Source organism: Branchiostoma floridae, chromosome 3, assembly GCF_000003815.2.
Source record: "Branchiostoma floridae strain S238N-H82 chromosome 3, Bfl_VNyyK, whole genome shotgun sequence".
Lineage (NCBI taxonomy): Eukaryota > Metazoa > Chordata > Leptocardii > Amphioxiformes > Branchiostomatidae > Branchiostoma > Branchiostoma floridae.
In genome coordinates, this window is record NC_049981.1 from 2,630,764 (window position 1) to 2,656,192 (window position 25,429).

The window sequence follows — 25,429 nt, forward strand, 5'->3', positions numbered from 1 at the left end:
ACATAACTCACCTGTTTCACCGTGCGGAGCTGTCAATCATCCCATAATGTATATGGATATTCATTCTCCTACGCAGAGGGACCACAGTCGTGTCACATAGGCTAATGCCGTTGGGGACTGGGCGTTTAATAGGAGGATGATGGATATTATGCGTTTTAGTTCGCTGGTTTGATATTAAACTTTTTCAACGTGAACGACCGTAGAAACTTGATATAAAATGACACAACTCTCCTCTTCGACACAACTCTTGCTATTTTCTTGGACCGAAAGCCTCATGATACGTGAACGCCTGCCGCCGTAGTGTCGGTATAATCAATCTTTTATCTGATAAAAGCTCCTTGGTATAATCTGTTCATTTTCTAATCGGTCCAATATGCAATGTATATCCGGTTTACTCATTTTGTATTTTTAGTCTCCAAGTAGAGATATAGTAGTAGTGCTTGGAGAATAATTTTTTGCAGGTCCGGTTTTTCCGGACCGATCCGGTCCTACAAGAAAAACCGGTTTGTACCGATACGCCGTATTGGTATTAAACTTACCCGCGTGACCCCAAGCTGGCATCCATCTGCCTCGGGCAGACAGTTAATTTCAATGTAACGTTACGTACAGTCTTACTCGCCGTCGTGGGTTCGGCGACCTGCTTGCCCGGCCTGCCACATGGTATAACGTTATATGGAGAGTGAAGGAGGGTTGTGCACTGAAGTTCATTTGAAGCAGTACATAACGTTATAACGTATACCACTGTCGCGAACCAATAATATTGACATCTACTGCACTGTATTCTCACATTTACATCATCATTTCATACTTTGTGTGGTTAAAAACGGCCCGGAGACAAGTTGCACGAGGATATTCCTTATTATTGGAACCCCCCAAAATCCTCGTGCGACTTGTTTCTGTGCCGTTTTTAACCACACAAAGTATGAAATGATGTAAATGTGAGAATACAGTAATGTCAATTATGATCAATTATAGAGATTGCCTTATCCAGATTATTACCACTTTCAACGATCTAATATTGCTTAGGTTGCCTTTAAATGCACTAATATTTGTGGGACATCACATGTAAGATCAAATATTAATTAACAAACTTGACAGGCAGTTTAAAACTTCGAACTTGAAACAACCACAAAGACTAGCCTCCAGAGCCGACAGCACAAACAAACACGTTACAAAAAGAAACGGCCAGCAAAAGTTTATCAAGGAAAAAGGGCCCAGAGAGCCTGCTATGTAGGCTACGCGAATGCTCTATTTCATCCTTAGGCCATGTTGATTTGATTATATGCATGACATACGCGCGCATTCATTTTTGGCCGTTTCCAATAAAGAAAGAAAAAATGATCCGTACTAATCTAAATCGTCCAAAGCAGCTTCAAAATAACTTAATAAGCATGCAAATATATGCCGTGGATTGCAAAAATAAATATCGGAAAACGTATACTAATGTTGAATAGAATACAAGCTGAATGAAATGTGAAACTGAAAGAAAAAAAATTGTTCGATATACTACTAATATATCCTGTGTGTCCAGTCATTTGTTCAACCTTCCTTACTACTTATTAGATTTCATAATGAAGGCAACTTTTTATATCAAACTATTTTTTGTTCGCACGCTCGCATCAGTTTTTGGATTCCCAGCGGATGTCATCCATATTGTATGCATGTATACATGTAATCAAATCAACATAAGGCCACATATGGCCTTACCGCGAAGTCAAATCATGCGAACATTTTCCCTGGTATAGTACTAGTATTTTTCCAGCCAGTGAAACGTTGTTCTTCGTGCCAAAAATGTTGTTCCGATCAAAGACGTTGACGTGTCCAACCTATGACGTCATTATAAGAAAGACTGGAGTTATTTACATGAAGACCACTCTTGTATACACACAAAAGACCGTAGATAGGCCACATACTCAATGACGTATTTCTGTTTTTTACATTGGTTTTTACTCAATGTTTTTATTTCTCCTCGAATGTGATAATAGTCAGCTATTCAATCACATCTGTATGTTGCACCACATCAGTCATATGCTGAGCCAGTGACATTGACAGCTGTTGGTGTCGACGGCCTTTCCAAATTTTCCACTATATACCAAGAGCATACTGGTAATTTCTATTACGTCACTCAGCTACGGTAAAATAAGTGCGTCATAACGCAGCTGCGAGCAGACATCATGTCCAACTATATACATATACGAATGCAGCAAAGGAAACACCTTAGATCATTTTAGGCTCCGGTTACTACATGACGTTCTAATGCGTTTTTATTGGGTTCACTATTTTGTACCGTTTTCTTTTTGCCCAGGCCGAGAGAAAACGGTACAAAATAGAAAGCTCGATAAAACGCCAAACGTCTGCTTGGAGAGCAGCCAACACGCGCCTATCCGACACTCGTGTCATGTTGCGAACCGCTCAGACGGCCACGCTGTCACCACGTGAACACCTATGACGTTGTCCAATCACAAGCCTACGCTAAACGTCCAACCAATCACCGTTAAGGATGCTGGCATAGTTATGCAAATTAGCCGGTGGGGTATATAAACCGCCGTCGCTTCATGATCGTCCTACTTTGTTTGCAAACCTTCCGAGGTGGACTTCACGTGCTTCTCTCTAGACGCAACAACTCAATCCCTAACTAATCATGAATCGTGATCAAGTGATTAACTTTGCTCCAGGGCCAGCCAAGCTTCCTCAGGAGGTAAGTTGACGATATGATACTTATATAAATGTCTTGATGATAAAAACGTAAACGTTAGATCGCAAACGTGTACGCGCGATTTTGGTTGTATCCATTCAGCCAAACCGCCCGAGGCTTAATTCTAAGGCGTTTGTCGATGTGGAATGACATCAGGTGAGAGTGTTGCATCATACACTATTTTTCTGTGACGTTTGTAAGGATTTTGAGTCTTAAACATAAGTCTAATCGGCGTGGACACGTCGCGGAAAGGCTGCTGAGTCTTCAGCCGGCTATTCTTGTCTCGTCTGAATGGGATTTTCCACAGCCGTGGTGGGATTTTCCATTCACGCTACAGCATGTTTACATTAGCCGCATGGGGGCGCTGCCGCACCTGGTCATGAACATCTGGGAGACACACTGACACTTGTCATTCAACTTTTTCACGCTTGGGAAATAAATTATGGATCGACAATCAGACCAATGTGGCAAACACAAGACTGTCAATCATGATTAGCAGTTCAACCAATGATAACATGGAAATTATAGAAAATAGATGTTCTTTTGCTTCTCAAAACTGATGCATTTTTTCTGTGCCTATCACTACTTATGATATTTATTATTTGATCTTATATTTATATTTCTTAGATAAGTGTGGTTTGGGAGAAAAAGTGAATGGGAGCTGATTCTATAAATAACTTTTGCTTGTTTTCCTCAGTGACCTAGTTTTCGTTCTGTCATGAATGCAGTGTAAAAATGCTGCACCTGCAACTGCAATACAAATTCAATGTCCACTGTACTATTCCTATACATACAATTTATCTAATTTTAACATTCTGTCTTTATAGGTATTGGAACAGGCCCAGAAGGATATGCTGAGCTACAACAACCTGGGGATATCCGTCATGGGTAAGTTGTGTACTTTGGGGTAGTGCCAAACAGCAGTACAGCACTCCAGCAACCGGATATGATTTTGGAATGGTCAGATGGTTCAGGTAGCATCAACTTCAGAGTCCTCCCCAAAGGATGGAATAACGGAGGCCCTCCACTATACTCCTAGCCAGCTCCACTATACTACTTTTCAAATTTAGTGGGTTTCTTCCCTATTTTCTTGGTTAGTTTTGCTAAAATTGATGAAAATTCACAGATTTTGTGTCAAGTGGCATCATTTTTCCAGTTGGCATTGTCTGCAAAAACTTGTGAATGGGCAATGATCAAATCAATAGTCGTTTTGACACTTCACAACAAAGGAATCACAACAAAGGAATCACAACAATATATTATACTTGTAGTTTTTGACACCCTCTGTCATTGCATTTTTTAATGAACCCATTTTCATGAAAGCGCATCATGTTGGTTCGAGTTATTTTTGCCAGCCCCTCCACTATACTAAAAGATTCTGCGGAGAACCCTGAACTCCGCAATGTAGGAGGGGCCTGAAAAGCGCGATGAAATCAGGCTAGCATCAACTATCTTTCGTCAGCGACACTGAAGAGATCTGGAAGAAACTTATACCCTAACTATGAATTGATATGCAAAGAAAATGAGGACTAGAGAATCCTGCCTTGTGTGATTGATACGATAGACAATTCATGTATTCCTGAGTGTCAAATAATTCTTTGTTGGGTCAAGTTGAATTTATTATATGGCCATATTAAACATCTGCGTATGCATCAATTTGTTCATAATTTTTTTATGCCAACATGATATTTCTACATGCTAATTAATTAATTTGTGTTTCCTGTTGCAGAAATGAGCCATCGGTCCTCAGATTTCAGCAAGATCATCAACAACGCAGAGAATCTGCTGAGAGAGCTACTGTAAGTTTTGCTTCAAAATTACGTGAATTTTGTCCAATGCAAGTACAAATGTAGAGCAGAAATGTTGTTAGACTAGAGTTCCAGGGCCTCATATACAGACGGATGATAGACCTCAAGAGATATTGTTGGCGGTTCTTCCACAACCAGATTCCATGGTAGTGCACAGCGAAAGGATTTTAGAAACTTTTCCATCCCTGGTCTGTTGTAGAACTCCACTGGGTAGTATTGGTTTATTGGATATTGGTATTTTCTTTTACACAACCAATTGTTCTCACCTGCTGATGTTTCGATGCCTATCAGACACCTTCCTATCTGGAGCTCTACTTCTCTCCATTATATGATGTAGGTGGCGCTTTTGTGGCAAAAACACAGTCCCAAATGTGGCTAAATTTCTATCCCCCCTGCTATATCCTATGATCCACCAACCTGATGAAATTATTTTTGGAGTATTGGTTCATACTTCCCCACAGTGAATATAGGATTGTTCTTCAGGTTCATTGCTGACCTCATCTGACCAGTACCTCTTCTGTTTCCTTCCAGCCAAATCCCAGATAACTACAAGGTGCTGTATCTACAAGGTGGCGGAACCGGACAGTTCAGCGCTGTCCCACTCAACTTTCTGAACTTGAAGGAAGGTCACACAGCTGACTACATTGTCACCGGCGCCTGGTCAGCCAAGGCTGCCAAGGAGGTCAGTACTGACAGTAAACTTGTTGGAATTGTTGGAAACAGGAAAGGTCCACTTGTAAACGGTTTGTATATCCGCCAGTTTAAAGCAATGCTGATAATGGGCGTCATTAAACATTACACAGTGGAACATTTGCATAGAATGAAGCAGTAGTACATGATATATAATAGTATTTGAACTTTGAGTACAGAGCTGTCTTTTTTCTTTTCTTCTCAGGCGGAAAAATATGGCAAGGTGAATGTTGTCTATCCCAAGCTGGACAAGTACACAAGTGAGTTTCAACACATTTATTTATTTGTTCATTTAAGGAAATAATTGTGATGTGTGTGTGATGGTCTTGTTCAAGATATATAGTGCATTGAAATAACTAGCTTAAGTTTAAGTTGCCCATACATCAGAACAAGGGATCAGCCTCCTTGATCAGAAGATGCATCCAGCCTAATACTCTTCCTCTTAGCACAGAAAGAAGTTTTTTGTACTTTTGATACAAAACAGAAAAGTCCCGACTCCCCATTGCTGGTTGAAGCACAGAGTAAGGGCCCACATCACAGCATACTGTAGTGATACCTCCAACTTTGAACCTCCAATGCAGTACCATAACGTGCCACAAGAAGGCCCATTATTGAACCTGACCTTCCTTTTCACAATATGATGCAAATCATTGCGTACAGTCCCCTTTGCTTAGCTACATTGGTGAGAACCCTGGCCTCCTGGCTTAGTATGTCATTATGACTCTGTGTGTTGTTGAATGGTCAGTAGTTCGGGTACTGACTGTTGTTGTGTTACTTCCAGCCATCCCTGACCCCAGCACCTGGAACCTGAACCCTGAGGCCTCCTACGTGTACTACTGTGCCAACGAGACCATCCATGGTGTGGAGTTCCAGTTCGTACCCGAGACAAATGGTGTTCCCATAGTCGCAGACATGTCCTCCAACATCCTGACCAGACCTGTGGATATCTCCAAGGTCAGTGATACGCTGTGTTTGTTTCTGTTAGGGCCTAGATACCCGTCTGACCGATCTAATGGCATGAGCTTTGCAGTGTTTAATGGAAATCTGTTGTTACATTACAATATGCTTAACTTTCTTCTAGCACAAACGTATACAGGGATCAAATTTTCAAAGACCACAGTATTGATCCTAAGAAAGCTGACAGTGAAAATTTGATCTGTGTATACATTTGTGTTTGAAGAAAGATTTCTACAAACACAGATGAGCTTCCATGATAATTTGAGAAAAATTGTCCCATGGACAGAGTTCAACCCACTGAAAGGATATGTCCCACTTTTCACAACTTGAGGCAAATAATGACAAGAAAACAAGTAAAGCAAAGAAATTGAGACAAGAGCAAAGGGTCATTTCTACCATGTTTGTTTGGTCAAACTTGTACATTTGTACTGAAATGGTTTTCAGTATTTGACATTTACATGTTTTTGCAAATGACTCATGAGGTTCAGGTCTGGACCTTGGCCTGATATTCTGGACCTGAACCTGACCTGTATCTGAATTTACTGTACTGTTACCCACCCCTAACCATGTATTTATTTTTTATCGTTACCTTGCAGTTTGGACTGATCTATGCCGGAGCCCAGAAGAACATCGGCTGTGCTGGCGTCACGCTGGTTATTGTTCGGGAGGACCTGATTGGTCGTGCCATGAAGGAATGTCCGTCTGTGCTGGATTACAAGAACCAAGTTGGCATGAACTCCATGTTCAACACCCCTCCAACATGGAGGTAAGGAAAACAAATACAACAGTACGCTGTATACCAGCATTACAGTACTGGTACAATCTTTGTTGATAGGTGTTGATGATCAATGAGACCTGAGAATAATTAGATTTTGAGCCCCCTAATGATTTGTTATAATACTGCAGCTGAGCTTCCCATTTTGATATCTCATGTTTTGGACAAACTGGTCATGATTTTTCATTAGTGGATAGGTCTTTTAATGCTTAGCGTAGAGAAGAAGCAACATAATTTTTGGGCCCTCTTGCTGTTTTTGTTGGAACTGCAGGGGGCATTTTAGTTGCAAACTTTGAAAGAGGATAAGCCAGAAATGGATGAATGAAAATTGATGATTTTTGACCTGTATGCAACTTTCATACAGACCAATGTAACAGTTTGTCAATTATGATTAGGACATAATTTAAATAATTAATATGAAAAACTCATATTTCAATTGTGCTAAATCACTGGAGCTTCATACTTAGTACACATGGAACTTGCTCTAAACTTCTTCTTTTTCCTGTCCCCAGTATCTACATCATGGGCCTGGTGTTCCAGTGGTTGAAGAACTTGGGCGGGGCCGCAGCTATGGAGGAACTCAATCGGAAAAAGTCTGAGTCTCTCTACAGCACCATCGACTCCCTACCCGAGTTTTACTTGTAAGTTGTCCCATACCTTATATTGGTACCTGGTATATAGTTGTTCAAAGACAGGATATGGTGAAAGTGGAAGTTACAGACAGTGCTGCATATGTATAAACCGGACCAGAACCGTTAAAACGTTCAGGTTGAAAAATCTAACTGTTTGGGAGGAGCAGTTCTGGACTTGCCAAAAATTACCACACCCTTATTTTCTCCTTTTTGTTCAAAACCGTCTAGAGATCATGAAATTTGTACTGAAAAAAAGTTGCTTTTTATTATTGGCTCAATTTTTCTGTGTTAACCCGTGCTTGATGCCATGACTGCAAAAAGTTACAAGTAGATCAAAATCTCATTAGTGGAAAAATCTTACTTGCCCGATCAGGCATGTGGGGTATGACAGTCACATACTTTCACTTGCCCTAGACAACCTTGACTATTGTAGCTGATAAAGGTGTTGAAATGTGTGGATGATCACTGGTAGGTTTATTTACGGAGATCTCCTTGTTTTTGCAGCTGTCCCGTAGACAAACCCGCCCGCAGCAGGATGAACGTGCCCTTCAGAATCGGCAGTCCCTCGGGAGACGAGACACTGGAGAAGAGATTTCTGGAGGAGGCGCAGAAACGTGGATTCGTCTCCTTGAAAGGCCACAGGTGAGTGTTGTGATGTTAGATAGCTCTTACTCCTCTTAGTGAAAGGAAACTTCAGTCATGTTATGCATGATAGAGTAGTAAGTAGATAAAGGCCACAGCAAGTAAAGCTAGCCATGATGGAAGTTATAAAAGTGAAACTAGTTGGATAATTGCAATGGTGGCACCAATATGGAAGCCATAAGGGAAATTTCCAACTTGTTCACTGGTCTACCACGCTAGTGTCACTTAAAATACACTTAGTGTATTTCTTGATTACAGGAATGAATGGCTGTGATACCATGTTTTTTGTCTCTTCTTACAATGTTTATGGTGTCTATTTTAAAAATTTAGCCATCTTGTTTGTTTACCCATCTTGTTTTTTTTCCATGAAATTTACATGCCGTGGTCTAAATGAGAACTAAATTAAAAATTGTAAAGCCTACTGTACTTTGCTGAATATACTCCATAGTCAAGTTTTCACTTATTTTATGTATGTCTATAATACATACAGTTCAGGGCTCTCTCAGTGTTTTAAGTTCGCTCCATGCTGACAGAATTTGATGATGTCAGGTGGTGAGGACTCGGACATTTTGAACGTGTTCAACTATGACCTAGATATCTTTGAATTAACCTAAGCTGATATTTGTGTTCCAGATCGGTGGGAGGACTGCGTGCATCCCTGTACAACGCTGTCACAACTCAGGATGTGGACAAGCTGGTCTCATTTATGAAAGAATTCCACCAGACGAATCAATAATCGGGAAGAGGTCACAAAGAAACAGCCCCAAAGAAACAGCTACATTGTTCTAATACCATGATAAAACTTTGTTTCTCCTGTACATTGGTGAAGCCAGAAATATGTCATTGTTACCAACAACAACCAAAATGTACCTGTGTTTCTAGCTGTAAAACTATCATATTTATAAAATCCTGTTATATAAACTATATTTTTGCTTCCTGGTTTGTATTGCCAACCCTAGAAAGAAGACAGATCTTTTGCATATGTGTTGGGATCTGAATGATGTAAAGACAGATCTGTATTGAACTCTGATTTGGTGGTTTTCAAGAAATGTAGAAGATGAGACGTGTATGTTGAAAAGAGAAGGAAAAAAGGAGAATGTCTTGAGGTCTGATATTATATGTTGTAAATAAATACTTTGTAAACTAGTACTTTCTTTGCTTGCAACTGTTTTTTTTTAAAACCTAAATTCAGGCTGAGGAGAGGAGTAGTAAGAAATAGATGTAAAGTTTAAAGAAAGAGAAACAGAATGTTTCACACCACTCCATGTGTGTGTGAGTGAAATATGAACATCTTGATTTGACAAATGGTATTGTTTCAGTCCGTAATGTGGCCAAATCAGACCTTGGTTTGAACTGCTAACAGAAAATTGCCCAACAAATTTGTCTAGATTCCTGATTGTGACAATTTTGTGGGTCTTTCTTCTCACCTTCTTGGAGCTGAAAACTTAGACCAGGAGCTGAATACAAACAATGCTGATATTGTTGAATGTTGCAGTGTGGAAAGGTTGAAACTCTTTGAAAAGAATACTGAACTTTATTTTTCTGGTGTCATGTGAAGGCAGAGAGACTTGTACTTATTCTACTTGTACTTATTTTACTTGTACTTATTCTACTTGTACTTATTCTACTCTGATATTTGTCTTTATTACCTTGTGAAGAAAAAGATACTGCCAAAACTGTATATACATGCAAAGGATTGTATCTAAATGTGAATACAGTGTACCTTACTAATACTTAGCTCTGCAGAAAATATGTTGACTACAACTAGAAAGGCAACATTTTTCGCAAATACGTAGAAAGTTTTCCCTGTAGCCTTTTATCAAGCTACTCGCACACAATATACCGTTAGGCTTGCCTTCTAGTATTATGTGGAAGTCCAAAAAGAAAAAGTCATATTCATATTAGAACAGCACAGCTAATATACAATTCTATATTTAGCTTTGACTGGTTCCTGACAAAAGAAGAAGAAATAAAAAGAACACACCAACAAAAACAATGTGTTCTTCCTATGTAAAATACACTACCTGGAAGCATGCAGAAAATGAAAGTCTATCCATTGACAAAAAGAATAGTTTTTTTGCATATCCAGACCTTTCTGTCCATGCCCAGGTTTTATTGTGCCAAGGGGTCTTCTCAATAATGTAATAAGTGAATGTTTTTGCCAGATAGAAATCATGATTTCTTCAGGCAGGTTTCTGCCATAGGACAGTGGTCACCTAGAACTTCGGCCATGTTGATGGGTTATTTTACAGAGGTTACATGTATTGTGGGTGGAGCCTACAGTTCGGGATCTGTATAGTATGTGGGTTAGTTTGTAGTGTACAGATCGTGGTCAACCAGATATGTACTAATGTCATTGTGGACAGTTGGAAATAAATAAAACTGGTGACAACTCTATCTGTGATTGCTTGATTGGTTACTATTGTGTGGCATGGAAGAATGACAGCCAGAAGACCTTGAGAAAACATTTTGTCAGTTATGGTAAAACAAAGGGTCAGTAGGTAGGGATAATTTTAGATTTCAGCTAAAGTGATATTTTTGTCAAATAAAACAAATGCATCACTGGTATTGCTATTTTCAACACAGTAATTACACATATGATATTATACAATGGACAAGAATACTGATAAACTGAACAAAGAAGCACATTCTTATAGCTAGAATGTGTTCAAATCCTGACTTCTAACATTTTGGAGAAATACAGGAATTTGTCTCTTAATTTGACTAAATTATTTTTTATCACTTAGATTTCAGATCAAAGATCCTAAGTCCCCTACCAGCAGCCAACTAATAAAAGGCTGGGGTTGGTTTGGTAACCTGAAAGAACGTTTTTGCTATCTACACACCGAAAATCACAATGACATACACACACGTACATGCACATAATGTTACATAATTATACCCACACACACGCACAAACAAAGATACCAAAAAGATAACCCTCTTCAATCTCCAAGCAGATCTTACAATGGCATAAGATAGCACTAAACTGGCCAAGGAGTGTAGTCAGCCAAGAGGTTGCATTTGCCATGTAAGTTCTAGGCTGCCGTGGCTTCACTCCTCTGGCAGCTTTTGATACAGTAACAGTAACGTTACTATCTTTAATATGCTATCATAGGATCTGCTTGGAGATTAATCCCTCTTGGCAAATGTAATCTGATCAAATTTTTCCACTTAGATTTCATAATTTCATCATAATTTTTTTGTTGTACCGTGCATCAGTTTTGGGGTTCCCAGAGGCCACACAACCTTGATACAAGGATAGAATGTCCTTGCTTGATATAATCGAATCTGCCTAATAATGGGTGAGCCAAGGATCGCACCTCCCCATTTTTGAGTAAGCTAGTCTGATGACCTTTGCCCCATGGGTCATTGTTGCTTTCTCCATGTCTGGGAGAACTTGATACTCTTTCCTACAACTTTATCCGACTGGTAAGTACTGCCTTTGGTATTTCCACAATATAAACTTATCAGGAATATCTCATGGAGATAAAATCATATCTTTGGTGGTTGGTATGTTGCCAGATTTGGAAGAAAAGTAAGATGAAGCTTTTGATTGTGGGAGGGGGGTAGGACAGTTTGCTGGACACATGGGGAAATCGTGGCACGCAGCAAGTGGTAAGTCTGCTTATCAACAATACTCATGTTCAAAACAACATCTGCGTGTCATTGAGCAAACACAAAAGCAAAACTACCGAGGTCACGGGTAAATTTCTCATCACTCGGTATCCAGTGATGAAGTCGCGTTGACACTGGCTTACCAGTGGGGAATATTTATCGTCACTAGTTTTCCAGTGATGAGGAAACTTCAGCTGGTAAACCAGTGACGACAAATATACAGTTTACTGAAGAAAAAGAATCATCGTTTCAGTTGAGGGGATTTCAAAGTTAGCACTTTAAGTTATACTAACGTTGCCTAGATGCAAGTCCTCACACTCCCGGACCAAATCTAACAGTAACATGGCTATGGCGACATGTGAATTAGGGTGTTTTTATTGCACATCGAACTCAGCACTGGAATGTTCTAGTGCTATTAGAACGTGGTCACTGGAAGCCCAGTGCCAAAATAATTTCATCACTCGGTGTCCAGTGCCCAAGAGTCACCGATCACTGGAAAACCCAATGAGGAACCGGTGACCTCGATGGTTCCGCACTCAGTGCCCAGTGACGAATGACGTTCATCACTGGGCCCCGAGTGACGAACGGAGTTCGTCACTGGGTCCCGAGTGACGAGCGGAGTTCATCACTGGGTCCCGAGTGACGAGCGGAGTTCATCACTGGGTCCCGAGTGACGAGCAGAGTTCATCACTGGTAACCGAGTGACGAGTCAAGGTTCATCACTGGAATTCCAGTGCCGAGAGAGCTTCATCACTGGAACAAAGCAATTCATCACTGGGAAACCAGTGACGAACTTTCTTCGTCACTGGGCGTCCAGTGATGACGCCATTTTGAACATATTTTCGTCACTGGAAGCCCAGTGAGGAACCCGTGACCTGCGTAGCCTTGCTTCAGCAAATACAAAATACTCAAAATTTTCCTGGCAAGTCCAGTTAGGGACAGAAATATTTGTAGTCCGAAGTTTGTATTAAATACCAAACTTTCGGTGTACTAATATTGTTACAGAGATCAGAATGCATGTGTGGCATCAGGAATTCTAGGTAATACGTCAAAGGTAAAGGCCCTGAACAAAAACAAAACCAGGCAGTAAATGTCAGGATGTTGTTATGCAAATCAAAACAATGGTCGAAACAACTTAAATTAACAAGGACTGTTTTCTTTTTCAAGGACCTTTGAAAGTTTGACAATTATTACATGTCGCCGCACATGCATTCTGATCTCTCACATGTGAAAGAGCTTATCATGCAGCAATATGGAACGTTATATTTATAACAATATTTTATGGTTAACATGGTTTTAACGTTAACTGGTTTTTAGTCATGCATAGACGAAAAATCCCCAAACACCGTCACTCTCATATATCATCACAACTTTTAAACAGTTTTCTGATTTTTTCAGACAGCTGACAATGGTGCAATTTTTGCGGTATTGAACTCATTAATTTACGTCCAAAGTAAGAGGCCCCACCTTCAGACCTGGAATATTATCTTTCACTTTTTGTGCATATAACCTCCTTGTTAATACCTTTCTAGCGCTGTCGTCCCAAAACAGTCCTGGTGCTTATTTCCATAATTTACCTACATGTTAGAACCTTCTGCAAGGGTTAGCTAGCTTACACATGTCTAAAGTATGTAATTTACTACAAAGGAATTATGACACTCTTGCATTAATTATGCAAATAAGAACAGGTCACAACATAAAACAAAATACACATATGGGTATCATAGGTCTAAATCTAACACTGTAATGATGTTAAAAATGTAAGACTCTTCTTGGTGATGTTAAAAATGTAGGACTGTAAGGGTTTACAGGGCTCAAAATACCACCTTCATATACAGGTTAGTGCAGGTGAAATTGGAGCTGTGCAGGTATTTCTGGTGTCTCCCTGCACCTAACCTGCACTTGTCCATGTTCTGGGTTTTATACATAAATGTCATATGATGTAAGTGTAAGTGGATTGTTATATAGCTGCATTGCATGTTACTAGTAAGTACCCATAAAGTATAAAAGAAAAAAAGTAGCAATGGTTCCTGAACAAATATGATCAATACTTCCTAAATTCAGAGTGGTGCAGGTAATTTTCAATGTTACCTGCACCAGTGCAGGTATGCAGAAAAAAAGTATTTCGAGCCCTGGGTTTAGCATGAAGAATAATAAACAACATTTGTGTATTTGTACAGAATTCCAGGCTGATCAAATATGAAGAACCTGGAGCTTCTCCAGTGTGTCCATCAGGAGTGTATACCTGCTAGTCTGGGTGCACCATGCTGCATCGCTGTGGACTCCGACACCGGTACTGTGTACGCTGGTACAGACACCGGCCTGGTGGCTCTGGATGGAGACAGTCACTCTGTGAGTTTGTTTTACTTAGTAAAAGTAAATATTTGGATAAGATTGTACATTATTCACAACCAGGATCTATCTACAACCAACAGCCCTCTGTCACCTTCTGCAGGGCAATTCTAACTGGTGCTATTCTACTCTCCAAGCAGAGGTTGGGTCACTGAGAAAGTAGTGTGTTTCAGAATTGCTCCATCAGCTATATGGGGAAAATGACGGAGCAGAAAACAGACATGTACTTAGTAAGTGCATTGTGTTGGTCTGCTATTGTCAGACCGGAAACTCTCAAGGCGCGCGGCCGCACGGTTAGAAACTCCAAACTCCCGGCACAGACTTTGCACCTAGTTACAAATTGTCTGTAATGTGTTTAATGATTACATTTAAAAATCTTAATCTGTTCTGTTTTGAGGTGAGGTGAGGTGAGCGAGCCGGGAAAAGTCCCGACCACATCTATCTCTGTGGCCAACCTCTGCTTGGAGAATTCTACAGCTAAGGTGTTGCTGCTAACAATGTAGTCCCAAACATAAAGAACTGTCATACTTGCGGTTCCAAATGTTGTGTTGTCATATATATAATACAACAATGATAGTTGTCTTTAATATATACACAAATGACAAAAATAGATTGTTCGGCAACAGTAAATAAGGAAGTTGAATATTGTGACAGATGGACACCTAAACGTCGGCTGTTTATTGTACATAAGCATTAGATCCTGGTTATGAATAATGAACCTTTCACTTTTTATGTTTTTTGGCACCAAGACTGAAAATATTCTGAATTTTAAGATTTCCATTCAGATCAACATTTGTAACTAATTCTTAATATATTAGTGTCGTTTTCTCACATTTGGAGCATTTGCATTTACAACTTTAAAGCAAGCTGCGACTAACTCCCCTTATTTCTGGTAGCCTAACCCAGCTGCAGAATGTAGAAGAGATTCCAGAATTACATTTTATTCCTTGAATGTTGGGCAAAGTTGAAAAATTGAAAAATTGTGGACAACTCAAGCGGAGTTAAAAGTGCATATATTTCAAGACAAGAGAACCATGCACTTTTACCTTGCATATCTAGCTGTGCAGTGTAGATCTGACATAATGTAAAAATAATACATGTAACAAGTAAGTATGCAAGGATTCAATTTCTCAAGGACAATGGAGTATTTGCATGGTTTTGAGTTGGTGTAAGCCAAAGTGACCAAAATATGAAAAAAATGGGCATGTAAAGCCACCACGAACATTTGAGCACTTTTGATTCACAGTCTTTATTTCTCTGTTTTGATTGCTCAGATACTAGAATACAATTGCACATTCTTTTAATGGCAGTTCTTTTAATCCTAATATGCTTATGATTCCCACAGATGTTGTGTAGTGTATCTCTGCGGGAGGCAGGTTACCTGTGTGAGACTGACAACAGTCACCTGGTGGGGATACAGTACATGTACGACCAGGACTCTGTGTGTGTGGCCACTTCCTCAGGAGATGTCATCTTATGGAACATCCCAACTCAGGAGGTAAGGATTAACTTCTTATATCATACCCAGTACATGTACGACCAGGACTCTGTGTGTGTGGCTACATCCTCAGGAGATGTCATCTTATGGAACATCCCAACTCAGGAGGTAAGGATTAACTTCTTATATCATACCCAGTACATGTACGACCAGGACTCTGTGTGTGTGGCTACATCCTCAGGAGATGTCATCTTATGGAACATCCCAACTCAGGAGGTAAGGATTAACTTCTTATATCATACCCAGTACATGTACGACCAGGACTCTGTGTGTGTGGCTACATCCTCAGGAGATGTCATCTTATGGAACATCCCAACTCAGGAGGTAAGGATTAACTTCTTATATCATACCCAGTACATGTACGACCAGGACTCTGTGTGTGTGGCTACATCCTCAGGAGATGTCATCTTATGGAACATCCCAACTCAGGAGGTAAGGATTAACTTCTTATATCATACCCAGTACATGTACGACCAGGACTCTGTGTGTGTGGCTACATCCTCAGGAGATGTCATCTTATGGAACATCCCAACTCAGGAGGTAAGGATTAACTTCTTATATCATACCCAGTACATGTACGACCAGGACTCTGTGTGTGTGGCCACTTCCTCAGGAGATGTCATCTTATGGAACATCCCAACTCAGGAGGTAAGGATTAACTTCTTATATCATACCCAGTACATGTACGACCAGGACTCTGTGTGTGTGGCTACATCCTCAGGAGATGTCATCTTATGGAACATCCCAACTCAGGAGGTAAGGATTAACTTCTTATATCATACCCAGTACATGTACGACCAGGACTCTGTGTGTGTGGCTACATCCTCAGGAGATGTCATCTTATGGAACATCCCAACTCAGGAGGTAAGGATTAACTTCTTATATCATACCCAGTACATGTACGACCAGGACTCTGTGTGTGTGGCCACTTCCTCAGGAGATGTCATCTTATGGAACATCCCAACTCAGGAGGTAAGGATTAACTTCTTATATCATACCCAGTACATGTACGACCAGGACTCTGTGTGTGTGGCCACTTCCTCAGGAGATGTCATCTTATGGAACATCCCAACTCAGGAGGTAAGGATCAGTGGATTACATCATTCAGACGTCATTTTGTGGAGCTTTCTAAGGGCTCATTCACACTTGTGCATATATTTAAGTCCATATGAGTTGTGTATTCAAAAGCTCAGTTCAATAGTTGAAACTCTGGGGAAACACTAGCAAAACACACCCAGCAGAAGAGGAGATATCCCCTGAGTGTATCTTCCCTTTTTCCCTAGTCAGAGGATTCCTAATTTTTATTTGCTTTGGAGGAAATATATCTGAAAGGTTTCCTTATCGCCAATCAGAGACTGTCATTCCAATGTGTTTCTCATGAGTTTCATGGTAATCAATCACCCGTAGGAGGAGAGCATAGCAGACAGCAGGCTGGCAGGTCTTTGTGTTTCTGTGGGTGGAGCAATTGGTCATGGGTATTAGCTATGTTTTCCATTGGGTTTCACATGTTTGTCTTTAAGTCATACATTGGAATCACAATAGAATGGTGCCCCAGTATGTGTCTACTGTATGACTGAGCTTTGCATGGGCGAAATTAAAATACCAACTTGATGAAGCTACATGTATGTTGTTTTACAGTTGGAGTGTGTTGGAACAGTGGACAGTGGACTGACTTGTATGGCCTGGAGTCCCAATCAGGACCTTGTTCTTCTTACAACAGGTACGAATATGTTTGTTATTGGCAGATATCACGCGCTTGTCAGAAATCACTTTGCCAGAATGACTTCTACCAACACAGATGATGAACTATCTATGTTGTGTTCAGGTGAAGAAAAGATGGTGATGATGACCAGTGATTTCAACCCCATCTCTGAGACCAGTATTCATCAGGAGGAGTTTGGGGAAGGTGAGTTCCTTTTTTTCAAATCAGATAAATAAATGACTTTTGGGGTGTTAAAGCACTTAGCTTTCAGGAATTTTTGTAATTCCATTTTCCTATTATGATGAGTCTTTTTCCTGTTCTAGGATGTTTATTGCTTCTATTGATATCAATGGCATCTTAAGCTTAGGTCCAAATTGGAAAAAGAGGCCCTGCAGGGCATTTCTTGGGCTGTTTCTTGGCACTTTTGGGTGTGACCCCTACATGGCCCTGTTGGATGGCCTGCGGCTCCCGTTGTATTTTTGGGCCCAGCTGGGCACCGTGTTGAATTTAAGTAGGACTTAAAATGAACCTGGGACCCAGTAAGAAATAGTACCTGTGGGGAACACTCCTGGTATCCGGCTATCCACCAGGACAAATTTGTGGCTTCTGAGCCTGACCGGGGATACATCCCTGATGGACACCGGTGTAACTGGGACCTTAGCCATGAGTGTGATTGCAGCCCAAAGTACTCAATAATGCAATTATTCTTTGCAACGTTTACTGTACCTGTGACTAGACCATTTTCAACATTGTTTTCTACAGCTGAGTTCATCACTGCTGGCTGGGGGAAGAAAGAAACCCAGTTCCATGGATCAGAAGGGAAACAGGCAGCTTTTCAACAAAAAGAGGTATTTTACAGTAGCCTGGGTACCATCAGGATAGTTCGCGTTGACGTTCATTATACATGATATACAGTCGCTTCTCGCTCCGACTTTAACTATACACTTAATTATGTACAGTCACTTCTCACTCCACCTTTATATGCACTATATACAATCCCTTCTCCTTTCGACTTTTATTATACACTACATACAGTCGCTTCTCGCTCCAACTTTTATCATACACGATATACAGTTGTTTCTCTGCTGTTCCATCTGGGAACCTTGACATCTCTAACTCTCTGACAACTTGAATCGAGTGTTCTAGTAGAACCCATTCCTTAATTCACCCTTTAACTGTCATCACCACCAAAAGATTAGAATGTACATTTTCCCCAGACGGGTAGCAAAAGTGAGCATACATGTATCTTTATCATGTCTATCTTTATCAAAACCTAATATTTTGAAGTGATCCCATGTATATACATGTAGCAGTATTGTATACGTGTATGAAATGTGTGAAGTCTGCCATCTCCCCTGTGTCCCCTCCAGTCCGTCAGTCCAGCCTTGCCATGGGATGACAGGAGACCACGAGTCAGCTGGTGCAGGGATGCCTTTGTTGTCAGTTCTGTCAGTCCAGTGGATGGTACGTAGGGACATGCTTAATCTTCATCCTTTTTACCCAACTGCAACTTGTACTGTTAAGTTCAAACCTGTTGTGTTCAATTCCACTGGGTGGTTTACAACAGTTTGGAACCCATCTCAAGGAACGCAAACACTCATACATTATTTTGAAAAGCCAAATGATGATGATGATGAAAATGGCTATATCGTGAATGGTTAAACTATATAATAAGAATGATAAGTTGTTTGCTTCTGAAAAGTATGTTTTTTTGCAGACTGCATATTCATGCATAATTATGCACAATTATGCAAATTTAGATTAATTCCCAGGGGTTTGTTGATGGCTGCTACATATTTCTTGCATCATTTTTACTTACACCTTAATAGGTGACTGAGATATGGGAGATCCATAATAAAACTGGAACTCCAGAATTAAACTTGCTGGTGTTATGTACATGTAAGTGACCCCTGTACTGTGCCTTGCCCTGTCAGGTGCCAGACGGCTGCGCGTGTGGAACAGGGACTGTGTGCTGCAGGCGACCAGTGAGAATGTCTCCATGTTAGAGCAGGCTCTGTCCTGGAAGTAAGTCATGTCTTGTGTCAAACTTTTTTATTCTATCATCCTGTCTAAAAATTGTGCGCGTGAAGCGTGCGTAGTCCAGTTGTTAGCGGGCCTGCCACTTGAACTAGAAGCTGTGAGTTTGATTACCAGACATGCACGCTACTGTAATTGGTTGCAGTCCTTAGGATGGGATGTTAAGTCATTGTCTACTGTTCATTGTGCTTGTTGAAAAGAGCTAGGGAAATTTCCCAAGTACAATGAACATGTAATAATGTACAAAGTGTCTGTCCCCTCTGTCACGTTGAGTGGAAGACTAGCTCGAGTGGAAGACTTAGTCTAGCTCTTCAGTGAGCTAAAACTGGATTGAGATCATTTGCCTTAGTTTCCATGATACTGCCAAATCAAAAAATGTTGTTACGGCCTTCTCAAGATTGTCTTTAACACCTACATTTTGTAAATATCTGAAGTGTATATTCCTGAAGATTATCGGATGCTGCATTGGTGTGAAATATACATGCCATACATTGTGTGCACACACAATGCAAATCTGCTCTTCTCCATGTGCAGGCCTTCCGGCAGCCTGATAGCATCTACTCAAAGAAAACCTCACCGACATGAAGTTGTCTTCTTCGAAAAGAATGGACTGAGACATGGAGGGTTTGTCTTGCTTTTTGGGAAGGACGAAATAAAGGTTACTTCATCTAGTAATTTTACACAGCATTAGATTGAAGTAAATTAATCCTTTTAGTTTTCCACTGGGTCAAGCTAAAAGTATTACAATATCGAAAAACATGAAAATCACAAAGTCTTATTGTAGCTTTGTTTTCTTGTCACTTTGTAACTTGTCCTCACACCCATATTGAATTTACTGTCCCACAATTATTTTGAATTGTATTTACAACCCACTCACAAAAAAACAAAATTGATAAAGTTTAATAGAGAGATGTAACACCCTTTGTCAACCAAAGCTACATTTAGGTTAAACTTTACAAACTTGTTAAGTTTATTTCAACAAGGAGTCAGCATGTGCATGATTGCGATGATGTGGTTAGCATATTATATAAGGCTATTGACCCATTCACAACTGTGTGCATATTATATCCAAGTCTGTTAATGTATGAGTTCTGTAATATTTGATATTTCTTGGCGTAGGTAAAGTTTATAGCAAAAAACGTGTGTGTTTTTTTCTGATGGATGACAGATCTCAACTAGAATATGTGCAAAAGTGTGAACATGCCCTATGACTGTACAGGTGCTGGAGCTCCTGTGGAACTCAGACTCTACAGTGCTGGCAGTCTGGCTGGAGGAGTTGTCTCCAGTGCAGGAAAAAGGAGCTGGTGATGAGGACAAATCTTTCACACCCAGTACATATGGTCAGCACATACAGTTCTTATAACATACATTTTGTAAGTGAATGTCAAGTATATGTATTGATAAGATTGTGAAGAACTAATTATTGCAAATTGTAAACTTAAAAAGTTATTTGGACTGGTAGCATTAACTCTCATCATTCCATTATTTAAAGAGATGTACCAATGTGGCATCAGTAATCCTCAGGAATATACACCTCAGAAATCCCTATTTCATATTGGTGCCGCTAGTGGTGAATAATAAATCGCAAGGGGTCTGTTGTCACAATATCAGGCTTGTTGGAATGTTCCATCATAGTGGGAGACTTTAACATATTCAGAAGGAAAAAAATACAGAGTATTCCAGACCAGGCCTTATGACACCATATTCACTGCCAGACAGGTCATTAACCCTTGAAATCATCTATTATATTAGGTGTTGATTTTCCTATTTAAATGGGAAAACAAACTTCACACAAAAATTGAAGCACAAGTAACAAAATGCTACAGAAATTGTTTCATAATTAAATCATAAACATGATTTTGACAAGGTCTCCTTTTCTAATCAGTTCCTTTCTTCTCTATCTGTGTTTCCCTTCAGTTCAACTATGGACAGTCAGTAACTACCACTGGTACCTGAAGCAGAGTCTCCAATTTGGGAAGAGCCTGACAGACAAACCTACAGCAGTGGTCTGGGACGCTGAACATCCTTACAGGTGTGTTGTCATTTCCTGTAAGGTAACCTCAGTGTTCTCACTGAGGATGAATTCACATTTTAGTGTAGCAATGTCACATGGTATAAGTGAAGCAGGTGTGGGTATTGTTGCTGGTTTGGTGGAATCCTCCGCCTTAAATTTTTAAAATTACTTTATAACCATCAGAAAGTCTCACGGTCTGTTTCCTGCATTTTGAGGGCCAAATTTAGTGAAATAAAGCCAACATTTTTTACCTTTGTTACAAAACAACAGATCTATAGAAGTCCCCTTTGCACTAGCAACAGTGTAGGGGCCCAAATCACAGCGTATGGGTATGCCAAAAAGGGCACCTTTGTGTTGGAAGAAAGTTAGCATTGCACTAGCAAAAACACTTATTCTAGTAAAAGTAAAGACTGGATTTGGACAGTTGAAAATTTTGGTGTCCAATTTTTGTGTTGAAAAATACAGTTCAACAGTTACTCAACAATCTAATCAGGAGTTTAAGCACTGGCGCATCAGAACAGATTACATCTCTATCAAGAATCTGTACCTGCCATGTGGATATTGTTCTGTGATAATGGAAGACTTGACTTGTTCTGTAGGTTACACCTTGTGTGCCATGGAGGCCGATATGTGATGTATGAATGGACATGGGTCATCAACAGGAGCGATGGCAGGACGTCTGACGACAACTCGTACGTTGCTGTCATTGATGGAGGTAAGTTGGCTTCTGATTTTGTCAGCCACAATTGTTCAAAATGGCAGACAATAAAATAACGAAACTTGTCATCTAACCCCAAAACATTTCTTGGCTCTTAAAATTGACGTTTGAAAAATATGATTTAGAAAAAAAAGTTGCAAATTTGGGGCCCCCAAATGAAAAGGTACAGAAGAATTATTGAAAGGCATATCCAGGTTGTGCAGACAACTTTTACATGTACATGATCTTCATATTTCCTGTCCAGAAACAAAAGAGGCTAGTTTTGGTTTCTATAGGATCGCAAATTTGTAATTGAAGCATAAAATTATCATTCTCTTTAGTTCCAATTCAATAACTCCCCTCTAGATCTCTCTCATTATTTGTCTCATTTTTTTATGACTTTAAGTTTAAGTTTCTCATTTTTCAATGTTACGTATTATAGCTGCAGTTTTACTTCAGTGGAAGTTGAGAGTTGAGCATTGTCCTGTTTTCAGACAAGGTGCTGCTGACTCCATTTCGCCAGGTGGTGATCCCACCCCCGATGAGTGCCTACAGCCTACAGCTGCCCACACCTGTTAGCCAGGTGCTGTTCTCACCATCCCCTGGGGTCAACGACCTGGCAGCTGTGCTCACTGATGGGACTGTTGTCTTCTACACACTTGATTTAAAGCAGCCAGGTACAGAGAGGATACATTTACCAAAAGATACCCAGACCGTTTCTTGTTTCTCTACCTTCCTTAAGGGCACGGTCACATGTAGGTCATTCGATCATCATACGATTTTGATGATTTTTAAAAAGGTAGTGACAGAGCCAACCACCCACAACGATCCAAGAGAGCATTTTGTGCAGCAAGACAGCTGAACATTGTAGGACACATGCATGGCTGTCCTAAAAAATGCTGGCAAGACAATCGCACCAACTATGTGACCACGCATTACTAAGGGCAGATACATTTCTTGCAGGGTATTCTAAAAAGAAAATGAGACAAACAAGGAATGGCTAGGAGAATCTTTGTGCGTAATATAAATTCTAGCACAATGAGTACTTAGCTTGGGTTAGGGATGTCTCTCCAATAGTCTGTTGAATGGAGGTCCCGTGTTTGAGGGCCACATCATGAGCTCATAAAAGAACTCACCACACTAGTACTACGAAAGTAGGGGTCTGTCCCGGCGTGAGTGGCTCAATTAATTAAATCAGTCCAGATATGCAGCTTGTACTCTTTAGTACAAATCTGTTATGATATGCCATAAGGGCCTTAGGCAGGTTACCAAGTATGACATGCAAACAGACAAACTTTAACAAATGTACCATGGCAAAATAAATCCTGTTGTTCTGTACACTTTCTTGATACTTTGCTTTGCATATCCAGAGGAAGAAGTGAGTGGTGACACCAGTGTCTGTGTGAATGCTGCCGGAGGGACAGGGTTCAAACCTGCTGTCCGCATGCATGTTCAACACCGCAGACTGGGGTATGTGACAGAACAAAGTCGTAAAACATCTTAGCATGAAAATTCATCTCTGTTCTTGGTAGAATACTTTAAAGAAAAATGCTAACTCTTTACTTCCAACACTAAAATATTTAGAGTCTCTATAGTCACTGTGTTAATTCCAGTGTTGTACAATTGAGTAAAGCATTTTTCTAGGAACTTGCTTCACCTCTGTTATGTTCTGCATCAAGTCAATCAGCAAGGAAGATACGCCAATATGTTTGATTCTATGATGTGATGGACAAATTGCAAAGTGCAAATTGATCCTTGATCTAAGCTAAATTGATAAAAAATCTCCAGTTTATCCTGTAAAAGAGTGAATGTGCCTTGATTCAAATTTTACTTAATTTTCTTCTTTTTTGTTTTGCATTAAATTGTACTTTTTTGACTAAAGTGTATCAAATTTGCAAATAGTTATTTGAAAGTTATGTTTTGATTTCATATTGTTTCTCAAAGGACATGCAAGTATTTCTGAGGGTCACAACAGGGATTTTTTGTGATTTTTTTTCCAAACTGTCAATAAATTAAAATCACAATTTTGTGTCCTGCAGGCTTTCTTGTTGTATATCACAAGAGAAGTGGAGATGTGCCCAGACCCTCCACCACTTTGTGTGGCTTGCTGAGGACCAGCTGCTGACAGTTTCCTGGGACCCCTCGTCATCCACATCAGTCCTGTACCACCTGGGGACACAGGAGGAACAGGCAACTCTCTTGTGAGAAAGATATACATGTATTTAAATCTAAGAAAACGACTTCACATCTTTCTCTGTCTTATTTGAAGGAGCAATAAACTCCAGAATGGAGTGTTTTTTCCAATAGATATCATCAATGTTTTAGGAAGAAAAAAATTAAGCAGGCACCTCTTCAAGCAATTTTTGGGTTGCATCTGGGGCTGTCTATTGTAATATTGGTGGAAATATTGCCGCAGTGTAATGATGGGTTTGTTCTCAACATTTAATGTAACTACAACTAAATTCAAATTGATTCCTTGCAGAACTTGATGGAGTTAAGAGAGCTAGACCTAATATGTTGCTATGAAATGTGGGTTGTGCTGCTTCATTTTGTGTGAGATCCCACATGCACGTTTTGATTTCTGCCAATTGTAAGACTTATATAATTAGTCCTGTTGCCCTAAATCACAGCATGAAAATTTTACGAAAAATATGGTTTGGAGGTCCTCTGCTTGTTGAAAATGCATACCAAAGCACATATTATAATAGTGGATTACTATACTTTCTGCCACAATCTAAATTGATGAGTTGTGTGTGACTTCATGTTACTTTGCAGACACCAGGTGGCTGTAGAAGGCAGGGTGTACCAGCTGTGTCGCAGCTCGGATGGACACAGTGTAGCCATAGAACTGACAGATGGTACAGTGTTCCGGTATCACATAGGTAGGTGACACGACGTTCCTCACTAGACCCTGGTGAAAATGACATGTAGATTCGGCTAGGGAGTACCTAGCTTGGGTTTGGGACGTCCCTCAGATAGGATGTTAAATAAAGGTTTGTGTTTGAGAGCTATATGTTTAAGAAATCAGCACCACTCAGTACACGGTGTGCGATGGTACAAACCATTCTGTGTGGAGTTGGTACCGGTGATTCACTACAAATCACCTAGATGGAGGCCTTTCATATCAGCCATACAGTGATTTACACCCGTGAACAGTTTCATCAGGTTGGTACGTCACTGAATAAAGAGACTCTTTTCACACAACCAGTGCTTTATTCTCACCGACGTTTCGGTGACCGTCTGTCACCTTGTTCAGGGCAATTCTGACTGGTTCACATTGTATTGCAGGACAGATGTCGCTGCTCACATGTG

General features: G+C 40.2%; 2 protein-coding genes across 2 annotated transcripts in view; both read left to right on the forward strand.

Moving 5' to 3' along the window:
* The first annotated feature begins 2,208 nt into the window (after nucleotides 1–2,208).
* On the forward strand, nucleotides 2,209–10,595 carry LOC118411549 (phosphoserine aminotransferase-like). The gene is made up of 10 exons (XM_035813902.1): nucleotides 2,209–2,698; nucleotides 3,523–3,583; nucleotides 4,425–4,494; nucleotides 5,035–5,185; nucleotides 5,399–5,453; nucleotides 5,975–6,147; nucleotides 6,747–6,916; nucleotides 7,438–7,566; nucleotides 8,062–8,199; nucleotides 8,833–10,595. The coding sequence occupies exons 1-10, from the start codon at nucleotides 2,642–2,644 to the stop codon at nucleotides 8,933–8,935; spliced, it is 1,107 nt and encodes a 368-aa protein (XP_035669795.1). The 5' UTR covers nucleotides 2,209–2,641; the 3' UTR covers nucleotides 8,936–10,595.
* Nucleotides 10,596–11,548: 953 nt separating this feature from the next.
* Nucleotides 11,549–25,429, forward strand: part of LOC118411145 (elongator complex protein 1-like) — a 42,046-nt gene continuing 28,165 nt past the window's right edge. The window contains 16 exon segments of the mRNA XM_035813191.1: nucleotides 11,549–11,631; nucleotides 13,998–14,169; nucleotides 15,515–15,667; nucleotides 17,306–17,387; nucleotides 17,493–17,573; nucleotides 18,132–18,217; nucleotides 18,740–18,833; nucleotides 19,304–19,394; nucleotides 19,941–20,064; nucleotides 20,626–20,746; nucleotides 21,324–21,438; nucleotides 22,020–22,135; nucleotides 22,612–22,794; nucleotides 23,488–23,587; nucleotides 24,157–24,318; nucleotides 24,893–24,999. Of these exon segments, the coding sequence (XP_035669084.1) occupies nucleotides 14,017–14,169; nucleotides 15,515–15,667; nucleotides 17,306–17,387; nucleotides 17,493–17,573; nucleotides 18,132–18,217; nucleotides 18,740–18,833; nucleotides 19,304–19,394; nucleotides 19,941–20,064; nucleotides 20,626–20,746; nucleotides 21,324–21,438; nucleotides 22,020–22,135; nucleotides 22,612–22,794; nucleotides 23,488–23,587; nucleotides 24,157–24,318; nucleotides 24,893–24,999 (1,768 nt within the window). The 5' untranslated portion in view covers nucleotides 11,549–11,631; nucleotides 13,998–14,016.

Excerpts from the sequence above, each read along its gene's own strand:
- LOC118411549 (XM_035813902.1), top strand. The coding sequence starts at position 2,642 with ATGAATCGTGATCAAGTGATTAACTTTGCTCCAGGGCCAGCCAAGCTT. Across the intron at positions 5,454-5,974 it reads CAAGCTGGACAAGTACACAA|CCATCCCTGACCCCAGCACC; the intron begins GTGAGTTTCAAC and ends TGTTACTTCCAG. Across the intron at positions 8,200-8,832 it reads GTCTCCTTGAAAGGCCACAG|ATCGGTGGGAGGACTGCGTG; the intron begins GTGAGTGTTGTG and ends TTTGTGTTCCAG.